At 35.9% G+C, this 24,216-nt stretch overlaps 1 protein-coding gene across 1 annotated transcript in view; it reads right to left on the bottom strand.

Annotated features, from left to right (window-relative positions):
* Positions 1-24,216, bottom strand: part of DIAPH3 (diaphanous related formin 3) — a 584,600-nt gene that overhangs the window by 169,912 nt on the left and 390,472 nt on the right. The window contains exon 24 of the mRNA XM_037800254.1: positions 22,138-22,302. Coding sequence (XP_037656182.1) covers positions 22,138-22,302 — 165 coding nt within the window. The remainder of the gene's footprint in view (positions 1-22,137; positions 22,303-24,216) is intronic.

Below are 24,216 nucleotides of genomic sequence, written 5' to 3'. Positions count from 1 at the left end.
GCACAACAGAAAGATGAAAAACACAATGGAGACATACAACAGCAGACTTGGAGAGGTACATGAAAGGACCAGTGAACTAGAAGACAGGACATCTGAAATCCTACACACAAAAGAATAGATAGGGAAAAGAATGGAAAAATATGAGCAGGGTCTCAGGGAGACGAATGACAACATAAAGCACATGAATATACATGTTGTAGGTGTCCCAGAAGGAGAAGAGAAGGGAAAAGTGGCAGAAAGAATAATAGAGGAAATAATCAATGAAAATCCCCCAAGTCTTATGATTACAAGTCCAAGCACAGCGCATCCCAAACAGAATTGATCCAAATAGACCTACTCCAAGACACTTACCAATCAGATTTTCAAATGTCAAAGACAAAGAGAATTCTGAAAGCAGCAAGAGAAAACAAATCCATCACATACAATGGAAGCTCAATAAGACTAAATGCAGATCTCTCAGCAGAAACTATGGAGGCAGAAAGGCAGTGGAATCATATATTCAAGATACTGAAAGAGAAAAACTGCCAAGAATCTTATACCTGGCAAAACTGTCCTTCAAAAATGAGAGTTTAAAATATTTACAGATAAACAGATACTGAAAGAGTTTGTGAAAAGGAGACCTCCTCTATAAGAAACACTAAAGGGAGTGCTACAGACAGATAGGAAAAGACAGGAGAGACAGGTTTGGAGAAGAGTGTAGAACTGAAGATATCAGGAGACAGAATGTAGAGATTGGGCATTTGATGCTGAAGGAGTATAGAATGTTCAAGAGGACTGACTGCACGGATCCAGAAATGGATAGCACAATATTGTAAGTATACTGAACAAAAATGACTGTGAGTATGGTTGAAAGAGGAAGGTTAGGGGTCTGTATGACACCAAAAGTAAAGATAGAAGATAAAGACTGTGACTGTATAACTTCATGAAACCAAGAGTGGTCAATGATTGTGATTAAATATACAAATATAAGAATGTTTTTACATGTGGGAGAACAAATAAATGTCAACTTTGCAAGTGTTGAAAATGGTATGGTACTGGGGAAAAAATAAAATCAATACAAACCAGAGTTTGTAGTTTGTAGTTAACAATATCATTGTAATATGCTTCCATTAATTGTAACAATACAATACAATTTGGCAATATGCCAAAGCTAAATGTCTATAAGAGGGGAATATAAGGGAGAGGTATGGGACTCTTGGCATTGGTGTTCCTGTCTGAATTTTTTTTTTTTTGTATTTTATTTCATTTTTTTCTTTTTTCTCTTCTTCCTTCTTTGTGGAAGAAATGTAAATGTCTTCATACAGACTATGGTGGTGAATGCATAACTATGTGATTATACCAGGAATGGTGTTTTAAAACTTCCACTTCTGTGTGAGACCAAAGGAAGAGATGTTTATTTGGTGCAAAATCTGTATTTTCTGTAGCACATTATATAATTGAATCTGTATGGTCAGTTTATTCAAACACCATAATTACATGGAACTTTGAATAGGGAGTGAGACCTGGTTTGTTGGTACAGGTTAGTGTGGAGCCCCAGAGGAATTTAGGCAGAGAAAAAAATGTATTTGCAAAGCCCTCTTGAAGGACTGGGGAAAAAGGTGGAAATATTAAACTTCCCCATCTGGGGAATTACCGATATTTTCACAAGCATTGGGACTACCAATTTAAAGGACAAGCCCTCAGTCTTAGGACTTGCCCTTATGAAGCTTGTTACTGCAAAGGAGATGCTAAGCCTCCTTATAATTGTGCTTAAGAGTCAACCCCAGAGAACCTCTTTTGTTGTTCAGATGTGGTCTCTCTCTCTAAGCCAATTCTGCAGGTAAACTCAATGTACATGACTCCCAGGGGTGTAAATCTCCCTGGCAACATGGGACATGACTCCCAGGGATGACCTGGACCCAGCATCAAGGGATTGAGAAAGCCTTCTTGGACCAAAAGGGGGAAGAGAAATTAAACAAAATAAAGATTCAGTGGATGAGAGATTTCAAATGGAACCAAGAGGACATTTTGTAGGTTATTCTTATGCGTTATAGAGATATCCCTTTTTTGTTTTTAGTGTATTGCAATAGCTAGAAGGAAATACCTGACACTGTTGAACTGCAACCCAGTAACCTTGATTCTTGAAGACAATTATATAACAATGTAGCTTACAAGGGGGTGACAGTGTGATTGTGAAAACCTTGCGGCTCACGCTCCCTTTATCCAGTGTATGGACAGATGAGTAGAAAAATGAGGACAAAAAGTAAATGAATAATAGGGAGGGATGGGGGGATGGGATGTTTTGGGTCTTCTTTTTTACTTTAGTTTTTCTTTTTTTTTTTTGCGGTAATGAAAAGTTTCAAAAATTAATTGTGATGAATGCACAACTATATAATGGTACTGTGAACAATTGATTGTACACTTTGGATGATTTATGGTATGTGAATATATCTCAATAAAACTGAATAAAAAATACATAGGTATAATAAAAAATATAAAAAACATAAATATGTTAAAAATATATAGATATGTTACAATTTTGTGTTTGAGTGTGTTTGTGTGTGTTCTGGAAAATAAATGAGCTCACAGTTATCTTCCCTCAGTTATTTGCCCTTCCAAACACACTATTCAGTGGGATGAATCATATTTGCATATTTTAACCAATGAGTTCCAAACCACTGATTTATTATTCGTGAAAATCAGAGTTACAAATCAAAAATACAGTAGTACTGGTCATTATATTTATTGATGTATTATCTTTGCTGGAGATCTCATTTCTTCCTGTGGCTTCAGTCAATTATCCATTGTCCTTTCCTTTCAACCTATAGAACTCCCTTTAGCATTTCTTGAAAGGCCCCTCTAGTGGTGATTGATAAACTCCCTCAAATTTTGTTTATCTGGGAATGTCTTTGTACTGCTTTGGTATTGTTATGTATCCCAGAAAATGCCATGCTCTTTTAATCCATTCTTCTGTGTGCAGGCCTATTGTGGGTGGGACATTTTGGTTAGGTTCTTTCAAGTGGGATGTGACCTACCCAATTCAAGGTGGCTCTTAATCCTTTACTGGAGCCCTTTATGAGAGGATTAAAATCATTGGGAGAGAGGGCAGAGAGCGAGAAACACCTGGAGATGCTAAGAAAGGACCCACAGACACTCAGAGAGAAAGCAACTGAAAACAGAAGCTAAACCCGGAGAGAAGGACCAGTAGACTCCGGCCATGTGCCTTCCCAAGTGACAGAGGAACCCAGAATGAAGGCAGCCTTTCCTCAGAGAAGGTATCCTCTTGTTGATGTCTTAGTTTGGACATTTTTCACGGCCTATAAATTGTTAACTTGTAACCTAAGAAATCCCCATTGTTAAAAGCCAGTCCTTTTCTGGTATACTGCATTTCGGCAGCTTTAGCAAACTAAAGCAGTCTTAATCTCACCCTTATTTTTGAAAGACAGCTTTGGTGATACATAATTCTTGGTTGGCAATTTTTTGCTTTCGGCACTTTAAATGTCTTTTCACTGCCTCCCTGCCTCCATGCTTTCTGGTGAAATAGGCACTTATTGTTATTGAGGTTCCCTTGTATGTGACATGTTGTTTCTCTCTTGTGGCTCTCAGCATTCTCTATTTTTGGCATTAAGTAGTTTGTTTATAACATGGCATGGTGTGGGTCTATTTGGGTTTATCCTCCTTGGAATTCATTGAGCATCTTGGATGTGTATATTCATGTCTGTCATTAAATTTGGGAAATTTTCAGGCATCATTTCTTTGAATATTCTCTCTGTCCCTTTCTTTTCCTTCTGGGACTCCCATAATGATATTGGTCAGTTTGATGAAGTCCCACAGGTCCCTCATGTTCTGTTCACTTTTCTTCATTCTTTCCTTTTATTGCTCCTCAGAATGGATGATTTCAATTGTCTCATCGTCAAGTTCACAGATTCTTTTGCCAGCTCCAATCTGCCACTGAACCCTTTATGGTAGGCTGAAGCTGTATGTAACCCAGAAAATTTAATCCAAACCTGTGGGTATGAACCCATTCTAAGTAGGACTTTCTGATGAGATTGCTTCAGCTAAAGTGTAGCCTACATCAATCAGGATGGGTTTTAATCCTATTGCTGGAGATCTTTACAATAAAGAATGAAATTCAGACTGAGAGAGAAAAAGCCACAAGGAGCAGCCTGAAGCGGAAATTCAGCCAAACCCAGAAGAAAACAGAGAGGCCAAGAGAGGCCACCATGTGCACTGACATGCAACAGAGGAGCTAAAGACCAAGGACAACCAGCAGCCAGCCCCAGAATGCCACAGTCTTTGGAGAGAAAGCATTGCCTTGGTGATGCCTTGATTCAGACTCCCTTTTAAGCATCAAAATCAAGAGCAAATAAATTTCCATTGTGTAATTTGAAGCATTCAAGCTAGTTGCTTTAGCAGCCTAGGAAACTAAAACATCTCTCTAGGGAATTTTTAATTTCTGTTACTGGGGTCTTCAGTTGTGTTTGGTTCCTTTTCATAATTTTTTCTCTCTATTGTTACTCTACTTGTGTTCATCTATTGTTTTCCTGATTTCCTTTAATTATTTGTCCATGCTTTCCTTTAGCTCTTTGAAAATATTTAACCACATTTTAAAAGTCTTTATCTGGAATAACCCAAATTTGATCCTCCTAATTTATGGTTTCTAAAGCTTTAATCTTCTCCTTTGCCTGGGCCATTGCTTCCTTTTCTTTGTATGACTTATAATCTTCTGTTGAAATTCTGATATTTTGATTACTATCACTGGAATTTAGACTCCTAGGCATCTGTGCCTTAAGTTGCTATTCAGCCAGTGTTATGACAGAGCTATCCTTGAATACCAGTAGCTAACAAAAAAAAAAAAAAAAAAAAAAAAAAAAGAGGAAAAGAAAACATATTTCCAAGTCTTTGCAGATTGACCTACCTCCCTGAGTGCTCTCCTTCAGGGTTTATGCATACAACGAGTCTGGAGAATAGCTCCAGTCCAAAGCGTAGAGTCCTCCTTGATCCTTTCCAGTGCATGCCTCTTGTCTTGGGCATGCATGTGTAGCCCTAGGAATTCCCCTATTTACAGGGATACAAAAGTTTCCTCTTCCCTAGGAAGCAGATTCCTCATGATCCTAAGCCCTATACTGTGTAACCTACAGACAGCAATTACTCGTTCAAGGAAGCATAACTTGACTGCTCTCCCACAACATTCTGTAAGAGAGTTCAATGAGCCATGTTCTACACACAGGGTGAGTTCTATGATGGCAAGTCCCTCAGGCCACCACCCAGACAGATTGGGTCAGACATACACACTGCCAATATGTGCATGAGGGTTACTCTGCTCCCTGTGGAATAAGGACCAAGAATCTGCACTGAGTATGGGCTGGCTCTGTGCCCCGCTGGTAAGGGATAGGAGAGGGGCCAACCACAGCCCTAAGAGATCCTACCAGTTTCAAGTGGCCTTTTTCTTGATTTGACACTGTTACTGCCATCCTTTAACTGTTTTCTGGAGCTTTCTAAAGTTTATGACACTTCTTGCTGGTTGTTCAAAGCTTCTGTAGGGGGATGGAGCCCTGAAGCCTCTCATGCTGCCATCTTGACCAGAGAGGACCACCAGTTGCTTTTGCATCTGAGCTGAATCTGCTGTTTCAACATTAAATTTTTAACTCTGACCATCTGCTTCTGTTTCCATAAGTTCTTTTTGGTTGTTTTCAAAGTTGCTTTGTCATTTTGATAGACTTCTTTTCCTATCTCATTTTATTATCCCATCTTTTATTTTCATAAACATTGCACAAATTGTTATCCTAATATCTGGAATTTTGGGGGTCTAGGTCTATTTTTGTTATGTTTTGTCTTTTCCTGATCATTTCACTGTATAATCTCTTGTTAAGTTTGTGTGTTTTTTGATTGGATTGAGTGCTGTTATTTGATTAATTTGTGAGAATTTTGATGACCTAAATTGTAATTGCCTTCCTGCACAGAGATTTGAATTTGCTTCTGTAAATAACCACGATCATTTCTCACCTGGATGAGTTTAATTTCCTTTTGTCCTAGGCTTGTTGTAAGAGTCTTGTTCAGCATACCCCCCTTGCACTGGGTCTTGGGCTTGATTTTCACATCCCAGGGCCTGGCTCTCCTCTTTGTTTACAAATGCTTAATATGAAAGTTTCAGCTCTGTTCTTTTCTCTTTAACCTTTCTTGCCCTTGAAAATTTCTTTAAGTTTTTCACAAAGCAGCCATGTTTTAAAATAGATTGTTGTTTTGTTGTGGGAAGGACTTTTGAGTCTCTGATAAACCATATTATAAGCACAGTTATCAAAAGTGAGGACTTTGTAAGGTTGACCAACAAAGAGAGAGATCTTTATTTAAAAAATAGTCTAGTATAATATGTGGCAGTACTTGTGCACTATATATTTTTTTCTGGGTACCTTATACTTCTGTGTGTTAAGATCCAAAGGTAAAGAATTGAATATTGGTCAGCCATATAAAATTGGCCTGAGTCGATATCAAAAACCGTTTTGTTGAATTAACAATTAAAAATGTTTTCAGAAATATAATAAGACATTTGCCATTTTTAAATATGAAATGCAAAAACATCTGAGTTTATTACTTCATTTTAGAAAGATAGTATATGGTTAGCAGTTGGAAATCTAAAGTCACGCTATCTTGTTTGAATCCTCATTTGTCACTAAATAGACGTGTGCCTTATGCCTCAGTTTCCTCTTCTATAAAAGAGGGAAATAGTACCTCCTTTATGGGAATACTGCAAAAATTAAATGAATTAATACATGTAAGTGGTTCAGAGCAGTGCCTGGTACATAGCAAATGCCATTTAAATACTAGCAATAATTAATATTGTTTTCATTTTTATTACAATATCATTAATGGAGTACCTGAAACACAAATTTAATTAACCGGCAACAATTCAAGGAAGAGCTATTTATTTAGCTTATGCTTCTATTATATGAGGGGGATGACAATTTTCATAGTTCCTATGAGAATATAAATGCTTTCTTTCCATAGAAGTTGAAATATGATAATCCATTCAGTTGATGGAAGTACCAACAATGGATGCATCCAAGTTGGATTAATATGGTAGGGAAAGTATAGAAGTGAACTAAATACAGAAGTCTGGATGTAGCTCCTGACCTAAATTCCAGCTATTATACCTCTATATTTAATTTACATATAAATCAGCACATTGTTTTCAATACTTCTGGATCTAATATGCATTTATGGGATTTTATTCTGGAAGAGATGTTTCATTTTCCTTGTCTCCCTTCCCCCCAAAGTACCATCTGCACTTGAAATCCACAAAAAATCCATAAGACATTCATGATTAATTAACTTAAAATATTGTCAAGTAATCCAAATAATAGTTGTTTTAACTTTTTTTCACTGAAAGTAAACTTCTAAAAATCATTATATGATTTATATATGAACAGTCAGTTCATAAATGGAGAACTACATTTAGATAATGAACATATAAAAAGTTCTCTACTCTAAGCCAGGGAAATGCAAAAAAAAAAAAAAATGATTATGTGCATTTAACCCCCCTGTCCAAAAAACTGAGGAAATAGTCTATTGTTTCAAAGATGCTTCTATTATATGAGGGGGATGCCAATTTTCATAGTTCTTATGAGAATATAAATGCTTTCTTTCCAGATAAGTTGGAATATGATAGCCCATTTAGTGGACAGATACATCAGTCCTACAAGATAAAACTGCAATAAAATATAAAATATAATACATTAACTACAAGTAGACTGCCTCAGATTCCTGACTTTTTGATGGTACATTATATCTATTTCTGAGTCTTGGTCATTTAAATAGCTTCATCTACCTGACAGCATTTTAAAAAATATTACAATAAACTGTAAATTTTTGTGTCTTAGGAAACTAGCAGAAATTTTATTATTTGAAAAAAAAAATGCTGAAAAGCTTACAAAAGTCCTCTTGTTCGGAGTCGTAGCACTCTCAACATTAATGGATATGCAAGCTATATAAGCCAGGAATCTCCTTAGCACAGGTCTTTCTAAACTTAAAAATCCTTTACATTTGCTGAAGTGCTCAATAATTTACTTAAATGCCTAAAATGAGATTAGAAAAACTGATCTTATATCAGCATGCTCTCAGGGGGTGGGTACAGGCACTATGAAAACAGAGGCTAATGCTCACAAAGTGAACAGCCATGCAAGGATCTGACATTCTCACTAGTCTTGCTTGGAATCTGCTTAACCTTGAGAAGAGGCAATGTTGAAGAACACGTAATGAGGATTCTCTAGAAATTCCTGAAATTGCAACTTCAGGAAGGAAAGGAAATGAAACGAATTTCATCAAAAAATGAAAAAATGCATTCCTGTATTCCTGGCACATGAAAGAAAATGATTTTTCTTTAAATAATATAAATCAAACAACTCTTTAAAAATATGAAAAGTATGTGATCTTTTTATTGGTTTCCCATCAAAATTATTTTCTTTTTTAACTGAATGTAAAAATTTCTACTAATGCAAAAATTACATAATAGTAGTATATTATAACTACCCCATGGAAAGTATTTTATTCTTAAAAACTACTATTCATAATAATTAAAGGTAGACATTTTAGAAAGAAACCTAGGATGAGCATTAAAATAATCAAAATAATTTTGCTAGTATCAAACCCAATAAAAAATCTATCAATTAGAATATGAGAGCTTGACACACTATGCAGTGGCACAAACAATTTATCATCCTAATATTCAACACAAGCTGCTACTGATTGTTCTTTTTATGATTGTGAAACTTATGAAAAGTGGAAACTAACCTTTGAGAAGCAAACTAGAGTGTCCCAGAGTATGTGCAGGGGGCTCAAGCTGTTCATTATTGTAAAGTCAGTCTCAGGTGAAACAACAAATTACTTATTACTCCTTCAGGGACTCAACATTACTGACCCTTCATAATGATGCTATGAGTTTATTTTTAATTCCTTCAAAAACTTTATAAAATTCTCAAATAAATGAGTTACTTCAACCTATTGAACAACTTCTCTAATATATAAATAAAATATGAAATGCCCAAAAGAAGTTTTCCCAAAGAATAATTTGATTTTCCACTAAATGTGCTCTCTTCCCTTCTGTCCTGAAGTAATATACTATAAAAGTAAAATTCTTTTCACCTCCCAATTGTATGACTCTGAAGCTAATGAAGATATCACTAGGACAAGATGGCAGCCAGGAGGTACAAGCTTGGTAATAGGGCAGTAGTTCTCTGAGCTATGCTAATCACCAAGGAAAATATCCATCTAAAGGGCAACATTATCCAACACAAACCTGGTTATGTTTAAAGCATAACATAAAAAGTAGCCTTAGACCAATAGTATGTGCCCTTAATATCATTCTCTCTCTCTTTCATCTGTGTGTGGGTATGTATATGACAGGAATGTAGAAGAATGTCATATCCAATGTACAAAGAACATGCCATTGTATTCATTTTTGTTGGCAGTATCCTAGATTAGTGAAACCTTTCGATTACATGGGTTAATATACCTGATTATTATGTACTAGTTATTTAGTTGGTTCTTTTCCCTCCACTATCAGTCTATTGTTACTATTCCCACTGTTGTATTAGAATAATCTAGGCTTCACCTTGTGGTATATTATTTCAGTGAAAAGGCAAAATACTGAAAATGTAAAAGAGAGGAGGAAGAGCTAAAATGGCAGCTTAGAAACGAGTGGGATTTAGTCACCTGGAATAACTAATAAACAACCAGGAACAACTAGTAAATAATTTCAAATAACTACAGGGGGACAAACATGACTGTCCACACATTGTAAAACAATCTGGATTGGGAGTAATGCCTGAGATTGCAGCATAAAATCTATAAGTAAAAACTGCAGAACTGCACCGAGAGCCCCTCCCCTGATGGCAGGCTGAGCTGCAAAACCTTGCTGTAGCAGAAAGCAGCACTCTCTGAGCAAGTGAATATAGCTCAGCCCAACTCCATCTGGGGATTTAATTAACAAATGTGGGCTGCTGAATACAAGCTACAAAACTCTAACAAGCATAGAGGCTTTTAGTGATGACAGACCTTAAAAAAACAGAGGACTCCGCTGCCTGGGAGGGGGAGCCCAGAGGACCAGGTGTTGTCTCTGGCTGATGAATGAAATTGAGGGGCTGTGGACTGGCTCTGAGGGGGGGCTTTCTGTTCCTTTTTCTCTCTCTCGAACTGAGGGGCTCAGTGGAGAGAGCCTCAGCCATTTTCAGTTTGCAGGGTACTGACCCAGACAGGGGTGGAGATAACAGAGCCAGAGAGACAAAGAAGCTATTCAAATGCAGATCATAACTCTGTAGGGGGCATATCTCCCCTAAGAGGAAGGAGGTGGGGCCCAGCTCTACTACCAGTCTTCCCTTCAGAACCAGACCCCAGAGCCTGGGGGAAAACAGCCAAAAGAGAAACTAAAGAGGCCACACCTCCTTACACCAGTCAGGAGTGACAGGCTGACAGGCACCACCTGCTGTGCAGGTTAGGAAAAGCAAAGCAGCTAGAGATCTCACAGGAAAATCTGTCAATCTTTAAGACACACCCTCAGGGAGACTTGAAACTGACTATAACCCCATTCTGAGATCTGAACCCATTCTGGTCTGGGAAACCCTGATTCGGGTAACCAAGGAAACCAGATGCTTAGACAGCATAGACAGCAGAAAACTACAATCTACAGTAGGAGAAACGAAGATATGGCCCAATCAAAGGAATGAACTTACAACTCAATCAAGATACAGTTGAGATATTGTTTCACTTTAATGAAACAATTAAAGATTTTCAAAGACATATGCTAAATCAAATAAAAAAACCAAATCAACAAGTTCAGGGAAGATATGGCAAAAGGGATGAGGATGTAAAGAAAATACTGGGCGAACATGACGTAGAAATCAACTGTTGGAAAAAACTGGCAGAATCTATGGAAATGAAAGGCACAACACAAGAGATGAAAAATGCAATGGAGACATACAACAGCAGATCTCAAGAGGCTGAAGAAAACACTCAGGAACCGAAGAGCAAGAAACCTGAAATCCTACACACAAAAGATCAGAAAGTGAAAAGAATGGAAAAATATGAGCAATGTCTCAGAGAACTGAATGACAACATGAAGCACATGAATGGACGTGTCATGGGTATCCCAGAAGGAGAAGAGAAAAGGGGCAAAAGCAATAATAGAGGAAATAATCAATGAAAATTCCCCATCTCTTATGGAAGACATAAAATTACAGATCCAAGAAGCACAGCATACCCCAAACAGACTAGATATCAATAGATCTACGCCAAGACACTTAATAATCAGATTATCAAACATCAAAGCCAGAGAAAATCCTGAAAGCAAAAAGAGGAAAGCAATCCATCACATACAAAGGAAGCTTGATAACTCTATGTCCAGATTCCTCAGTAGAAACCATGGAGGCATGAAGGAAGTGGTGTGATAGATTTAAGATACTGAAAGAGAAAAACCACTAACCAAGAATCCTATATCTGGCAAAACTGCCCTTCAAATATGAGGGAAAGCTTAAAATATTCTCTGATAAACAGACAATGACAGAGTTTGTGAACAAGATACCTGCTTTACAAGAAATACTAAAGGGAGCACTAAAGACAGAAAGGAAAAGACAGGATTGAGAGGTTTGGAGCACAATTTTGTGTGATGGTAGCACAATGTAAGTACACTGAACAAAGATGACTGTGAGTATGGTTGAAAGAGGAAGGTTAGGAGCATGTGGGACACCAGAAGGAAAGGGGAAAAATAAAGACTGGGACTGTATAACTCAGTGAAACCTACAATGCTCAACAATTGTGATAAAATGTACAAATATGTTTTTACATGAGGGAGAACAAATGAATGTCAACATTGCAAGGTGTTAAAAATAGGGTGGTATTGGGGAAAAAATACAACCAATGCAAACTAGAGACTACACTTAACAGAAACCTTGTATCATGCCTCCTTTAATGCAACAAAGGCAATATACCAAAGCTAAATGCCTATAAGAGGGGGACATAAGGGAGGGGTATGGGACTGTTGGCATTGGTGGTGTTGTCTGACTCTTTTATTGTACTTTAATTTAATTCTATCTTTCCCTTTTGCTGCTTTTTAGCTGTCTTTTTTTTTCATTCTTTTTCTTTTTCTTTTGTCTCTCTACCTTCTTTGACTCTTTCTCCTTCTTTGTAGAAGAATTGGAGATGTCCTTATATAGAAAGTGGTAATGGTGGTGAATACATAAATTTGTGACTATACAGGGAACCATCGATTGTTTACTTAGGATGGAAAGTATGGTGGATGAACAAAACCATCTTTAAAAAAAAAGGGTTGATGAAGAAACCTCCAGGGCACTATATTGAGTGAAATAAGTCAGACACATAAGGACAAATATTGCATGGTCTCACTGATATGAACTAATAATAATATGTAAACTCATAGACATGAAATGTAAGTTACCAGGATATAGAACGGGGCTAAAGAATGGGGAGTAGTCACTTATGAGCAGAATGTTCAGCTAGGGTGAACTTAAATGTTTGGCGATGGACAGAGGTGAAGGTAGCATGTTATTGTGAGAATAACTAACAGGGCTGAATGGTGTGTGTCTGTGGTGGAAAGAAGCAGCTTAGTCAAGTATGTCACCAGAAGGAAAGTCGGAGGTTAAAAGATGGGAATGTATAAAACAGTGAATATTATGGTGGACAATGTCCATGATTGACTGTACAAATATTAGAAATTTCTTTCATGAACTAGAACAAATGTATGACAGTATAACTAGAAGTTAATAATAGAGGGGTATATAAGGAAAAAATATACCTCTTGCAAACTATGTCCTGCAGTTAGTAGTATTTTAACATTCTTTCATCAATAGTATCTAATGTACTATGCCAATACTGTGAATTAATAATGGAGGGGGTTGGTTAGGGGTATGGGGGGATTTGAGTTTTGTTTTTGTCTTTATTTCCTTTCCGGAGTAATGAAAATGTTCTAAAAATTGAAAAAAAATTAATTGTGGTGATGGATGCATAGCTGTATGATGGTACCATGGGTAATTGATTGTACATTTTTGATCTTTGGATAATTATATGGTATGTGAACAATCTCAATAAAATTAAAATTAAAAAAATATAAAAGAGGAAGACAAATTACGTCATTTAACCATACAGATTATGTAAGTGAAGCTATTTATTTTCACATTGAGCAATGCATAGTAAGAATAAATCTTAGTAAAAGAAAAAAATTAAGTCAATTAGTGTAGGTGTGTTTTTATTGTGGAAAGAATAAAGAGTAAAGATTAGGAGGACTTAAAAGAATAAAATAGGTTTCCAAGGTTGCAAACCCAAAATATTCACAACTGGAATTGAATAAATAAAAGATACTAAAGGATCAGAATTTTAAAAACCCAGTAGGTAGAATATTATTTTGTTCTTGGTTTGGAGCTTTATACCTCTGTGTAAAATCTTAGAATAACAATGGTGCTAATGAGGACATAAACAACATGTAAAAGTATTTAAAATACAATTTTCAAGTCATAACATCACCAAAATAATAAAGGAGAGAATATGATTCCTATTATAATCACACAAGTTGGCTCAACACTCAACCAAAGGTATTGTACATGATTTCCTTTCCTCTGACAAAATATAAAGAATCACTCCACAAGACTTAAGGAGGACAAAGGGAATGCTTAGTGTTTTGGAGTTCCTGATGGTCATCTGATTAGTACATATAATAGCACAAATGGCATTTACAAAGTTGGCAAGCATTGAATTTGCAGAATTTAAATGATCTGGCAGAATAGGTTTTGTTCTGGCTTCCCTCTCCATGTCAAAAAAAACAAAACAAAACACAAAAATTGTGCACTACAAATACCTTTACATCGGATAATTTCCTTTTTAGTCAGAATATTCAGTAGAATAATAAATTGCATTTGATCAATAGACGCAAAAAGATTAAATGAGTTACAATTGATTTTATATTTGTTCACTATAGAAATTTCAATTAAATAAACCAAAAATCAACTTAAAGTCTGCAAATAGCAAGAATGATGAGTCTTTAATGTATGAAACATAATTTTATCAAAATTGTAGAAATAATCTGAAGAGAGGTATTGATGGAAAATAGGTAGCTGTTTAGTTAAAAGCATTCCATATGGAAGCATAACATAAAAAAAAGGTATAGTGTATTTTAAATGTCTATTCTGTTAGAATGAAATGGGAAAAGCAGAACTTATTATAGTTTTATTTGTAGACAGCTAACATTTTGAGAATCTATGTACATTACATCATTTGGTCTTCAGAATAGAAAATCCTTAAGAAATATATGCTATTATTATCAGCAAACTGAGGCACACTAAGGTTGGGTAATTTGTCCACAAATTCATATTGCTAATAACTAGGAGAGAGTGCCGTGATGCCAGAACCTGGACTCTCACCAACTGCTGTCTTCCCACTAGGGAGGTGAACAACAGAACATCACTATTAAAAACAAATGAAGATGGTGAGGCCTATCTTATGCGGAATTCATCAATCACTTAAGATTTGAAGAAATCAGAGGTAATCATTTCTTTTGTTGATTCTCATCACATATAATTCAGATGGGAGTTATGTATGTGGGGAAACAAAAAGTTTAGGGAGGAACCGACTAGAAAATTCAACCGCAAAGTCCTGCACGCATATCTATACCCAATGTAAAAAGAAAAAACCAAAACCAAAAACAAAATACAATGCCCCCCACTTTTTATGTGTACAACAGTAATCGTTTTAAGACAAGGATTGCTTTCTGTTGCCTTCTAAATTCTAATCTGGTTTCCAGATATTCCGGGTTTTAGAAATGATTAATAAAGAAGAATGTCTAGTGGTTTTTTCAGTACTTAAAAATCCTAATAGGAAATGCTTAGGTGCACAGAAAAAAAGCTACAGAACTCAAACTTTTGACTTCTTTAAGTGTAATCACATCAATTCTATAGGAGAAAACATGTTATTGAAAGCTCAGAGGTTCCATATGGCAGTTATATGTCTAATTAAAGTGAGAAAATGTCATATTCTTCCATTCTTCCCATCTCTGTCTTTTGATTGGGGAGTTTAAGCCATTAGCATTCAATGTTATTACTGTAAAGGTAGTACTTACATCAACCATTTTATCCTTTGGCTTTCATATCATTATTTTTGTCTCTCTTTTTACCCTTTCTGTTACCCTTATTGTTAGTCCTCACTTCCAGTCTCCTCGAAGCCTCTCTCTCCTGTCTTTTCCTTTCAGCCTGCAGAACTTCCTTTAATATTTCTTATAGGGAAATCTCTTGTTAAAGAACTTTCTGTTTCTGTTTATCTGTGAATATTTTAAATTATCCCTCATTTTTTAAGGATAGTTTTGCCGGATAAAGACTTCTTGGCTGGCAGTATTTCTCTTTCAGTGTAAAATATATCATACCACTGCCTTCTTGCCTCCATGGTTTCTGATGAGAAATCAACACTCTGTCTTATTTAGCATCCCTTGTATGTGATGAATTTCTTTTTTCATGCTGCTTTCAGGATTCTTTGTCTTTGGCATTTCACATTATGATTAGTATATGTTCAGAGTAGGTCTCTTTGGATTTATTCTGTTTGGAGTATGTTGTGCTTCTTGGACATAGATATTTATGTCTTTAATAATGGTTGGGAACCTTTTAGCCATTATTTCCTCAAATATTCTTTCTTTCCCTTTTCCCTTGTTTTCTCCTTCTGGGACATCCTTGATGCATATGTTTGTACACTACATGCTGTCATTTAGTTCCTTGAGACCCTGCTCAATTATTCTCCATTCTTTTCTCTATCTGTTCTTTTGTCTGTTCCATTTCCAATATCTTGCTTCTAAGTCACTGATCCTTTCTTCTGTCTGTTTAAATATGCTGTTCTATGCCTCTAGGGTATTTTTAATCTCATCTATGGTGCCTTTCATTCTCAGAAGATCTGTTATTTCTCTATGCATTCTTTCAAATTCTTTATGCTCACCTATTGTCTTCTTAATATCCTTTATCTCTTTAGCCATATTTTCCTTCATCTTCTTAAGGTAATTTAGGAGATTTGTTGGAACATCTTTGATTAGTTCTTCCAAATACTGTATCTCCTTTAACTTTTTAATTTGTTCCTTTGGCTGGGCCATATCTTCCTACATCTTAGTATGGCTGGTAATTTTTTTTTTTTACTAATATGTAGACATCTGATTATCTTGATGAGATGACTCTGATGATCAGTTTCTCTCTCTTGCCTAGGGTTTTCTTGTTGATTGTCTTTGGGTTTGCCTGAGTTTAACTGATCAAAACAGGGTCAGAGATCCATGAATGGGATGTACACCAGTTCCAAAGGTCCCTGGAGAGAGGGACAGAAAAGATGCCTAAAAGCCTTTTTACACACACACACACACACACACACACCCCTTCAGCTCCCCAAAGGTGCACTTTTCTAGCTTACCCAGTAGATGGAGCTCTTCACCAAACCTTTCCCCACAACTCTAGGAGGGAATGTAACTTTTTCCAATCTCTACCATGCAGCATTGAAACAATGGCTGTGAGGATTCCTGTTCTAGGCCAGCTAGAACTGTGATACAAAGCCAGGCCTGAAAGCTCAAACTTGCTGATCTGAAGCCACACTTGATCTTCAGCCATGCCTCCCCTCCCCTTTACTCTGGGAAGAAGACCTCCATGCCCCTCTCTGACAATGGCAGCTTGTCACAGACTGTACCTGAGGCTGTTTTGCCTCCAGAGTGGGAGATAGGTGCCTGCTCCTGCTCAGGAGTGATTCACTAGCAGCTTATTGCAGTTTCTCAGTCTTCCCATCCAGCTCCTTCCTGGATGCTGCACAGTATCCCCTGGTTTCCAGAGCCCCAGAATAGTAGTTTTGCGCAGCTTCTGACCACTTGCTGTTTTTGGAAGAGGGGTGAGCCCTGCTACTCCTAATCCTCCATCTAGCTGGAAGTCTCCCAACACATTCTAAAGTACAATTTGGTAGAAAAATTATTCTGACCCAAATAGCAAAGGATACTAAGAGGTGAAAGGATTTGGAAGTATTTCTCTAAGATGAGATATTTAAGCAAAATATATAAGATGTCAAATGAAACCTGCTTAAGGAGCTGAGTGTTGTTGCTTCATGCTAATAATTAAAAGAAAGACTAGCAAAAGAAGTTCCAGTTATTTAAAAAAAGGGAGGTCTCATCATACATCAGGACGAGAAATGAGAATGTTCAAGAAGAAAAAGTGTTATTCAGGCCAATCTGAGTAAAAGAAGTTACAACAAGATTCTCTACTCTGAATATGAGTGGGAAGTAGGACCAGGGCATATATTATGCTTCAAGGCCACAGTGACCAAAGAGATGCAAGAAAATTGTTTAAACTCAACAGACAAACATGAACATGCTATAGCTGTTGCACAAGGCAAACTGGACAACAAGATTCCTAGCAGGAGCCAACAAAAATTCCATAATAAGCTCAATTCATCTCATAGAAGCATAATAGCATGTATTAATAACAGGGATATTGGTAATGGCATGTGACAATGAGTCTAAAACCAGTCATGAGTGGAACACAATGATTATTGTAATACAACTAAAGGCATGAATTTCATTTAGTAGAAGGCCTCATGCCTAGCAGACCACCAATTTACAGTCTACAGTGTGAGATCAAATATTTCTACCTAATACCACCAATTTGAACTTCATATTTCACATGAATCCTATAGAAAATAAAAATCTATTACAGAAAGGCTATATCACTCGCTTCAAGTCTCACCTCAGCAATAAGGCTTTACATTAATAGTCATCTAATTTTAAAAAAAGAACACTTTATACTTTGAAATAGAACTAGACCTGCAAACAGTCTTCTATCATGAACTCATCAATGTAAATAGAAAGTTAGTATATTAAGGAGCATGAAAATAAACTATGCCTTGTACTGACACCCTCTTAAAAATTATATTTTGACTTTCCTTAGAAACTGAGCAGCAAAGTGTAGATGGAACTGTTCAAAGTAAGGCTTTAGAGTTGGGCTAGCCTTGATTCAAATCCTAGCCCCTACCAATTCTGAAGCGCCTCTGCAAAGGTGCTGAACTTCTGTAACTCAGTTACCTCATATGGAAAATTCTGTACCTCACCAAAACGATGTGGAGACTAAGTGGGACAACACGCAAAGCACCAAGCATAGGGTCTAGGAAGAAGCAAACACTCAATCAGCAGCAGTTGTTTTTGGTTTTGTTCCGTTGAAGATGGTAAGAAAGATAGTACTAAATGAAATTACAATGCAAACATACTCCCTACTTCTTGGGAAATTGACAGTTGTTCTAAGTAGAAAACATCCCGAATAAGCATGCTACGTATATAGACTACTGAAAAACAAAAAAAAACTAAAACAAAACAAGAAAACTAATTCCCAGTGGAGAACTCTCAACTACAAAAAGGGTTAAATTGCTTTCAAAATGAAAATTTATTCTCTATAAGAAACTACAAGACGATGAAACTCTCCTCCTTGGTGTCCAAGGCTTGAGGCAGCAGTATGTAACAGGCGTTCCTTCTTCAGCTACTGTAGCAAGGCTCTCACGGAGTAAAACATGAACCCAAAGAGCCATATCTTTCCAAATTATTTGTATAATCCTAATAACACTGCCAAGTGGTTTATAAGGCCTAGTAAAAGGCTCTGAATAAAAGTGAACCAGCCTTTAATTGCTCAATGCAATTCTAAAAATATAAGTATCTGTGAATAAGTTTTCCATAGACTAAATTATCATTACCAGGAAAGGGGCCATATTTTTCATTTTGGGGGAGGGAAAAGTTAAGTTAGGAAAAAACTAAGTTAATTTTCCAGTTAGTTCTGTTTTAAAGTTAGGAGTTACTTGTTTAATATGAGTGAATACAGTTTAGCCATAACATGGCACAGCCTCCAATGTCAGACTGCCTGGGTTAACATCACGGCTCTGTCATTTACTAGCTGTGTAACAACAAGTAAGTCACAATCTCTTGATGCCTCCATTTCCTCAGCTGTAAAATGGGAATAATAACAGTACACATAACTCATAGGTTATTATAAGGACTGAGTGAGTGAACAGAGGTAAGGTTCTTGGAACAGTGCCTGGCACTTGGCTGGCACTATGTAAATGCTAGCTATCAAAGCATGTCACCCCTTATAGACGGGAGCATCTATTGCATGCTATGAACTGCAATACAGACACAAAGGTAACAAAATAGATACAGGTCTTACTTGAAGAAGTGAGTCTGAACTGAAATCAGAAGAGTGAACACAATCATTTAGCCAAGCAAAGCAAGGAGAGAGTGTCCCAGTGTTCCACAGGGTACAGCAAGCCGAGAGTCCTGGACTGGAGAGAAAACACTCCATGGAAAGCTGCCATGGTGGGGGATCACTTGGGTTTGGAGTAAGGACAGTGGTTCCAATCCCCTTGTATGCAATATAAAATGGAACACTACCTAAGGTAAAATTTGCTCATTCATGACCAGAAGTATATTTAATTGCCAGGCGACAAAAAAGACAATGTAGACTTTTAACAGTATTTTTTAAAGAAAATATTTATCTTCACCTATTATATTAATGTGGCTTTTTAGAATCGACCTTCAACACACTAAATTTTCACATCTGTAGCTATATACCTAATTATTTTCATACCGACTCATTCAAGTTAACCTGGTTTCAAAAGATGAGTAATATGGAATTAAATAACAAGAGATCAGATGACTCTCAAAAAACAAGACATTAACCTGAATTGGTGGTGACAGTTTAAAACTGTCTATGATGGGGTGAGTTTTTGCAAATATTGACATTGCGGGTTTTTCAAAGATAAATTTTTTTTTTCTAAAATTAAGCCTTAAAGCCATATTTTTAAAGGAAAAATAGAATACTAAAATACCCGTGCAAAATCTCACCACCTTGGTATAACTACTTCCCTTCTTTCTTCTTTATGCTTTTTTATCCCTTAAAGAAAATTCCATCTTTAACTTAATTTTTATTTAGATCAAAATGTTTTTAATGTTTAGCTTCAAAGATTTTTTTTTGGGGGGGGGTAACGTACATATAACAAAATTTGCCATTTTAGCCATTTTAACTGTATGATTCAGAGACACTGATTACATTTACAATGTTGTACTACCATGAGCTCCAAAGATTTTGATTTCATAAAGGGTGTATGTATATGTGTGGATGTGCCAGCTGCTACTTCTGGGATCTATGCGTACTCTGAAATAGACCACATATAGCTGTCACTATTTTCCCTCCCTTCTTCTACCCTTCATCCATTCAAACACCTTCTCCCTCTGCCCACCACTTAGTAAGAGAAATGCCAAGTTACCCACAGAATGCCTAAAGCCCTCTAATCTTTTTGGATGTCAGGAAGATTTGGAAAAAGACCTGAATTTAAATCCCTGTTTGGTCACTTACTAACAAACGGCCTTGGTCTCATTAGGAAGCCCCACAAATGTCAGTGCATTTATTTGTAAAAATGAACACAATCTACAAAGAATATGGGAGGCAGTGTATAATAGAGTTTAAGAGCACCCACTATGAAGGAAGAATGCCTAGTTTCAAATTCTAATTCCCCCATTTTATAGCTACATGACATTGAGCTAGGTATCTTGCCTCTGTGTGCCTCAGTTTCCTTATTGGCCAGAAAGGCTGGTAACAGTGAAAAGATGTAGAATTATTGTGAGAATTAACTGAGGTAACATATGTAAGACATTTAGAAGAATGCCTGGCTCATAAAAATCTTCAATATATGATGGTTATTATTATTTCATATATCCATCTTAATACTTTTATGTATAACTTATCAAGCAACTGTGATGTGCAGGAACTATAAGAAAGATTTAATATATATTATCTCATTTGTTATTGAAGCACGCTATATGAAAGGAATTAACATCGCTTTTTACATATTTGAAAACCAGGGCTCAGGAAGGTTACATAAGTGTTTACAGTTACATAACTAATTCAGAATACAATCTAGTGCTCTCAGATTCTACAGCCTGCGCTACTTCTACTGAGCCATGCTGCCTCATAATACGTTATAAAAATTAAAATAGTATATTGTATATTGTACATTGTACATGTACATTGTACATGACACACACAGGTCATTGTACATGACACACACAAGTACATCTGTGTGTGTACATGTACATGTACACATGTACATGACACACACAGGTACATCATTAATATAATTGTTCAGCAAATTCATTTCTGGTAGTAAAAAATTAACCTAAAGAATCACTGTGAATTTGTGGGAAGAAATAAACAAGAACTATGAGCAAATGTGTATTTATTGAAGACTATTTTCCTTAAAATACTGGATTTTTATTCAAAAGCTAGCTAATCCTAACCAGCTAGTCCTAACCAAGTCCAATAAATTCAGCAAAACTATTTTCTGATATTAAAAAGATACAGCTCTTTAAATTCAACCTTCTTTTTCTTTACACCTCAAAACTTTTTAATCCCCACAAACGTTTGCTGAAATACAGAATTGACTTACCCATCTATTAAGAATAATGTAATTTTTCATTATAGAAATGTATCATCAGTTTCCCTAGGGAGGCAACAATGCCTTCTCACTTTAATACGTGTGTGGTTTTTTTCCCCTATCTAATCAGCTAATACTTTTCAAAAGATCTTTTTAATGCCTAAATGAAAGGATTCCACATCAAAGACCTGGCCTCCCTATTAAAGCATCTAAAGGAAACCCTAGGAATGTAACACCCATTCAAAGGCAAATCACAGGTAGCTCATTGTACAATGCATTAAGAAAAAAAAACTTCACAAGAACTGCACAGAATTTGGTAAAATTATACCACAAAAATACAAATTGATCTGAAGTATAAAGAAACAAATTCATAGCCAAAAACTTATTACAAAAGTGCTCTGTAATCAGCCAGGAGGGGGGTCTTTATGAAGAACTTCAGAATTTGTCACTTTTTCAATCAAAATTTCTGATTACAGCTCAATGCTGGAAAAGCCAAAAACAGAACAGACCACACATTTTTCAATAGATTTAAAATCTCAAGTTTTTAAAGCTAACTTTCAGCATCAGAAAAGAAAGGTTTTACTACACGGAACAAGAATGGAATGAAACTAATGAAGTAAATAAAAACAATAATAAACAAAATACTATAGAAAAAAGTATTTCAAAAAACAAATTTTATCATACCATGAATGTAGTTCTGAAGTTATTTAAGTCAGTGAAAAAGTCTTCCACAGACATCTTCCTCAAATCAATGGCATAATATCCCATTATACTTTGGTATAATTTTTCCATGTTTTCATGCAATGTTGACAGTTTCTCATATTGTTCTTTTGCACTGATAACAAAGCTGTATATTATAGTTAAGGAATATTACAAAATAATGCTTTAGGAAAAAAAAACATAAATCCAATGTTTTATTGTAAATGTTAGCCAACATAACATCTTCAAAATGCAAAATTACCTCTAATAAAGTCTTATAAGTCAACTATACTGCACAGTAATGAAATCTTAAATTCAATTTCTAATGTTGGCAAAATTTTCAGAAAACTGAAGTATTTTAATTAATATTTCTCTTTATAATTGAGTTCAAGGAATTTTCTTCTTCTAATTTGCCCATCTATAAAATATCAGATCATTCAATATCATTTCCACTTTTTATAGTTTAGTAGTTGCAACCGAGTAATCACAATGATACAATCAACAATACAACAATACAGTCACTAAGCATAACACTTAAATTGGACAACCTGGGGTCAATTCCTAGCTTCTATACTTGGTAATAGTGTGCTTATGGGCAAGTACCTTCATTTCTCTGTCCGTCAACTTTCTCATGTGTAAATGAGAATAATAATATCTTCGATCTCACTGGGCTGTTGTGAGGACTAAATGAGCTCTTAGAAATGTGATTGGTATTTAGTGAGTACATATAAATATTTGGTTTTGTTATTGTCTACTTATTAATTTAAACTTTATTTAAGGTTGTAAAAGCAATAAAAAATAAATTTATAAGACAAATTTAAAACTTCTTATGCTGTGTAAGCAAATGAATGTTTCCACTTCTCCTTTGGAAAGCTGGCACATAATTTCTTCCAAAAATTAGTGATTTAAAAATGATTATATACACACACACGTATACAAACATGTACAGAAATGCCCTTCTCTTACTTATTATGACAGCATAGTCCAAAGCACAGTGGGATTAAGAAGAGTAATTTAATCTGAATGTGATAGTCACTGGGCATTAGAAAACACTTTCTAAAAGAACCAAAGAATTTCCTTTGTGGTATGACAAGTTGCTGACACTGTTGAGTATATAATCACCACACCACATTCTGAAAAGAGGACTCACTCATTTAAAGCATCAGTCTTAATTGTCTGTTGCTCTCCTTTAAACTGTGACATCTGAAGAAATGGAACATACGGGATAAAACTTACTGAATTTGTTTTACTATCTTTGACTAACACAAAAGAATAAACAGATACTATTTTTAAACTCAATAACAAAAAGAATAATTGGACTCAGGCCAAGAGAAAGGACTAAAAAATGGAATATTTATGTCTGAAGAGAACAATCATCCACAATTTCAAAGAGTTATGGTTTCTCTGGTTAAAGCTTTCTCCAGTGGAGGATGAAGTAAGGAAACTGATCCAGGCCCTTCAATTTTTGAGAAGGAAAAGAAAGCAAGATCAAGGAAGAAGGAGGCAGTGCTACCGTCATATAGATAGAGAATTCAAGGTATAATAAAAGAATTCTAAAAGTTAGAACCCAGTCTTCGTAAAAGTCATCTCAGTCAATCACAGCTCACATACACCCATGTCTAACGTAAGTCCACAGAGGATCCATGGCCCTTCAGTGACTGTTTTCTTCATGCTATGCTGGGCTTGGTAATCTATACACTATTTCAGAAGGATGAGTGGACCAGAAGGCAGGGAATCTGGATTCAAACCCAAGAGCCTCACTTTTTATGACCTTAAGAAAATCTACAGATCTTTTGGTGCCTTAGTTTATTCATCAGAATGATAAAATGCCTCCTTACTCCTTCTAGAATCTAGATCGTAATAATGCCAGTGATCAATGTGTTTAACACAGTGATCAATGTGTTAAGACAATGAGGTATGTCTTAATTCTCAGATGAATAACAACAGATTCTGTAAAATTAATCAAATCACAAGAAACTCTAACAATAAAAAGTCACACATGACAGGTTTCCATATACTTTGCCTTGTGAATATCCACATTCCTTACATGTCATAGCAAATGTG

The sequence above is a fragment of the Choloepus didactylus genome, chromosome 12, assembly GCF_015220235.1.
Source record: "Choloepus didactylus isolate mChoDid1 chromosome 12, mChoDid1.pri, whole genome shotgun sequence".
Classification (NCBI taxonomy): Eukaryota; Metazoa; Chordata; class Mammalia; order Pilosa; family Megalonychidae; genus Choloepus; species Choloepus didactylus.
Note: the sequence above shows the minus strand (reverse complement) of the source record. Positions and strands in the feature narration are given on the sequence as shown.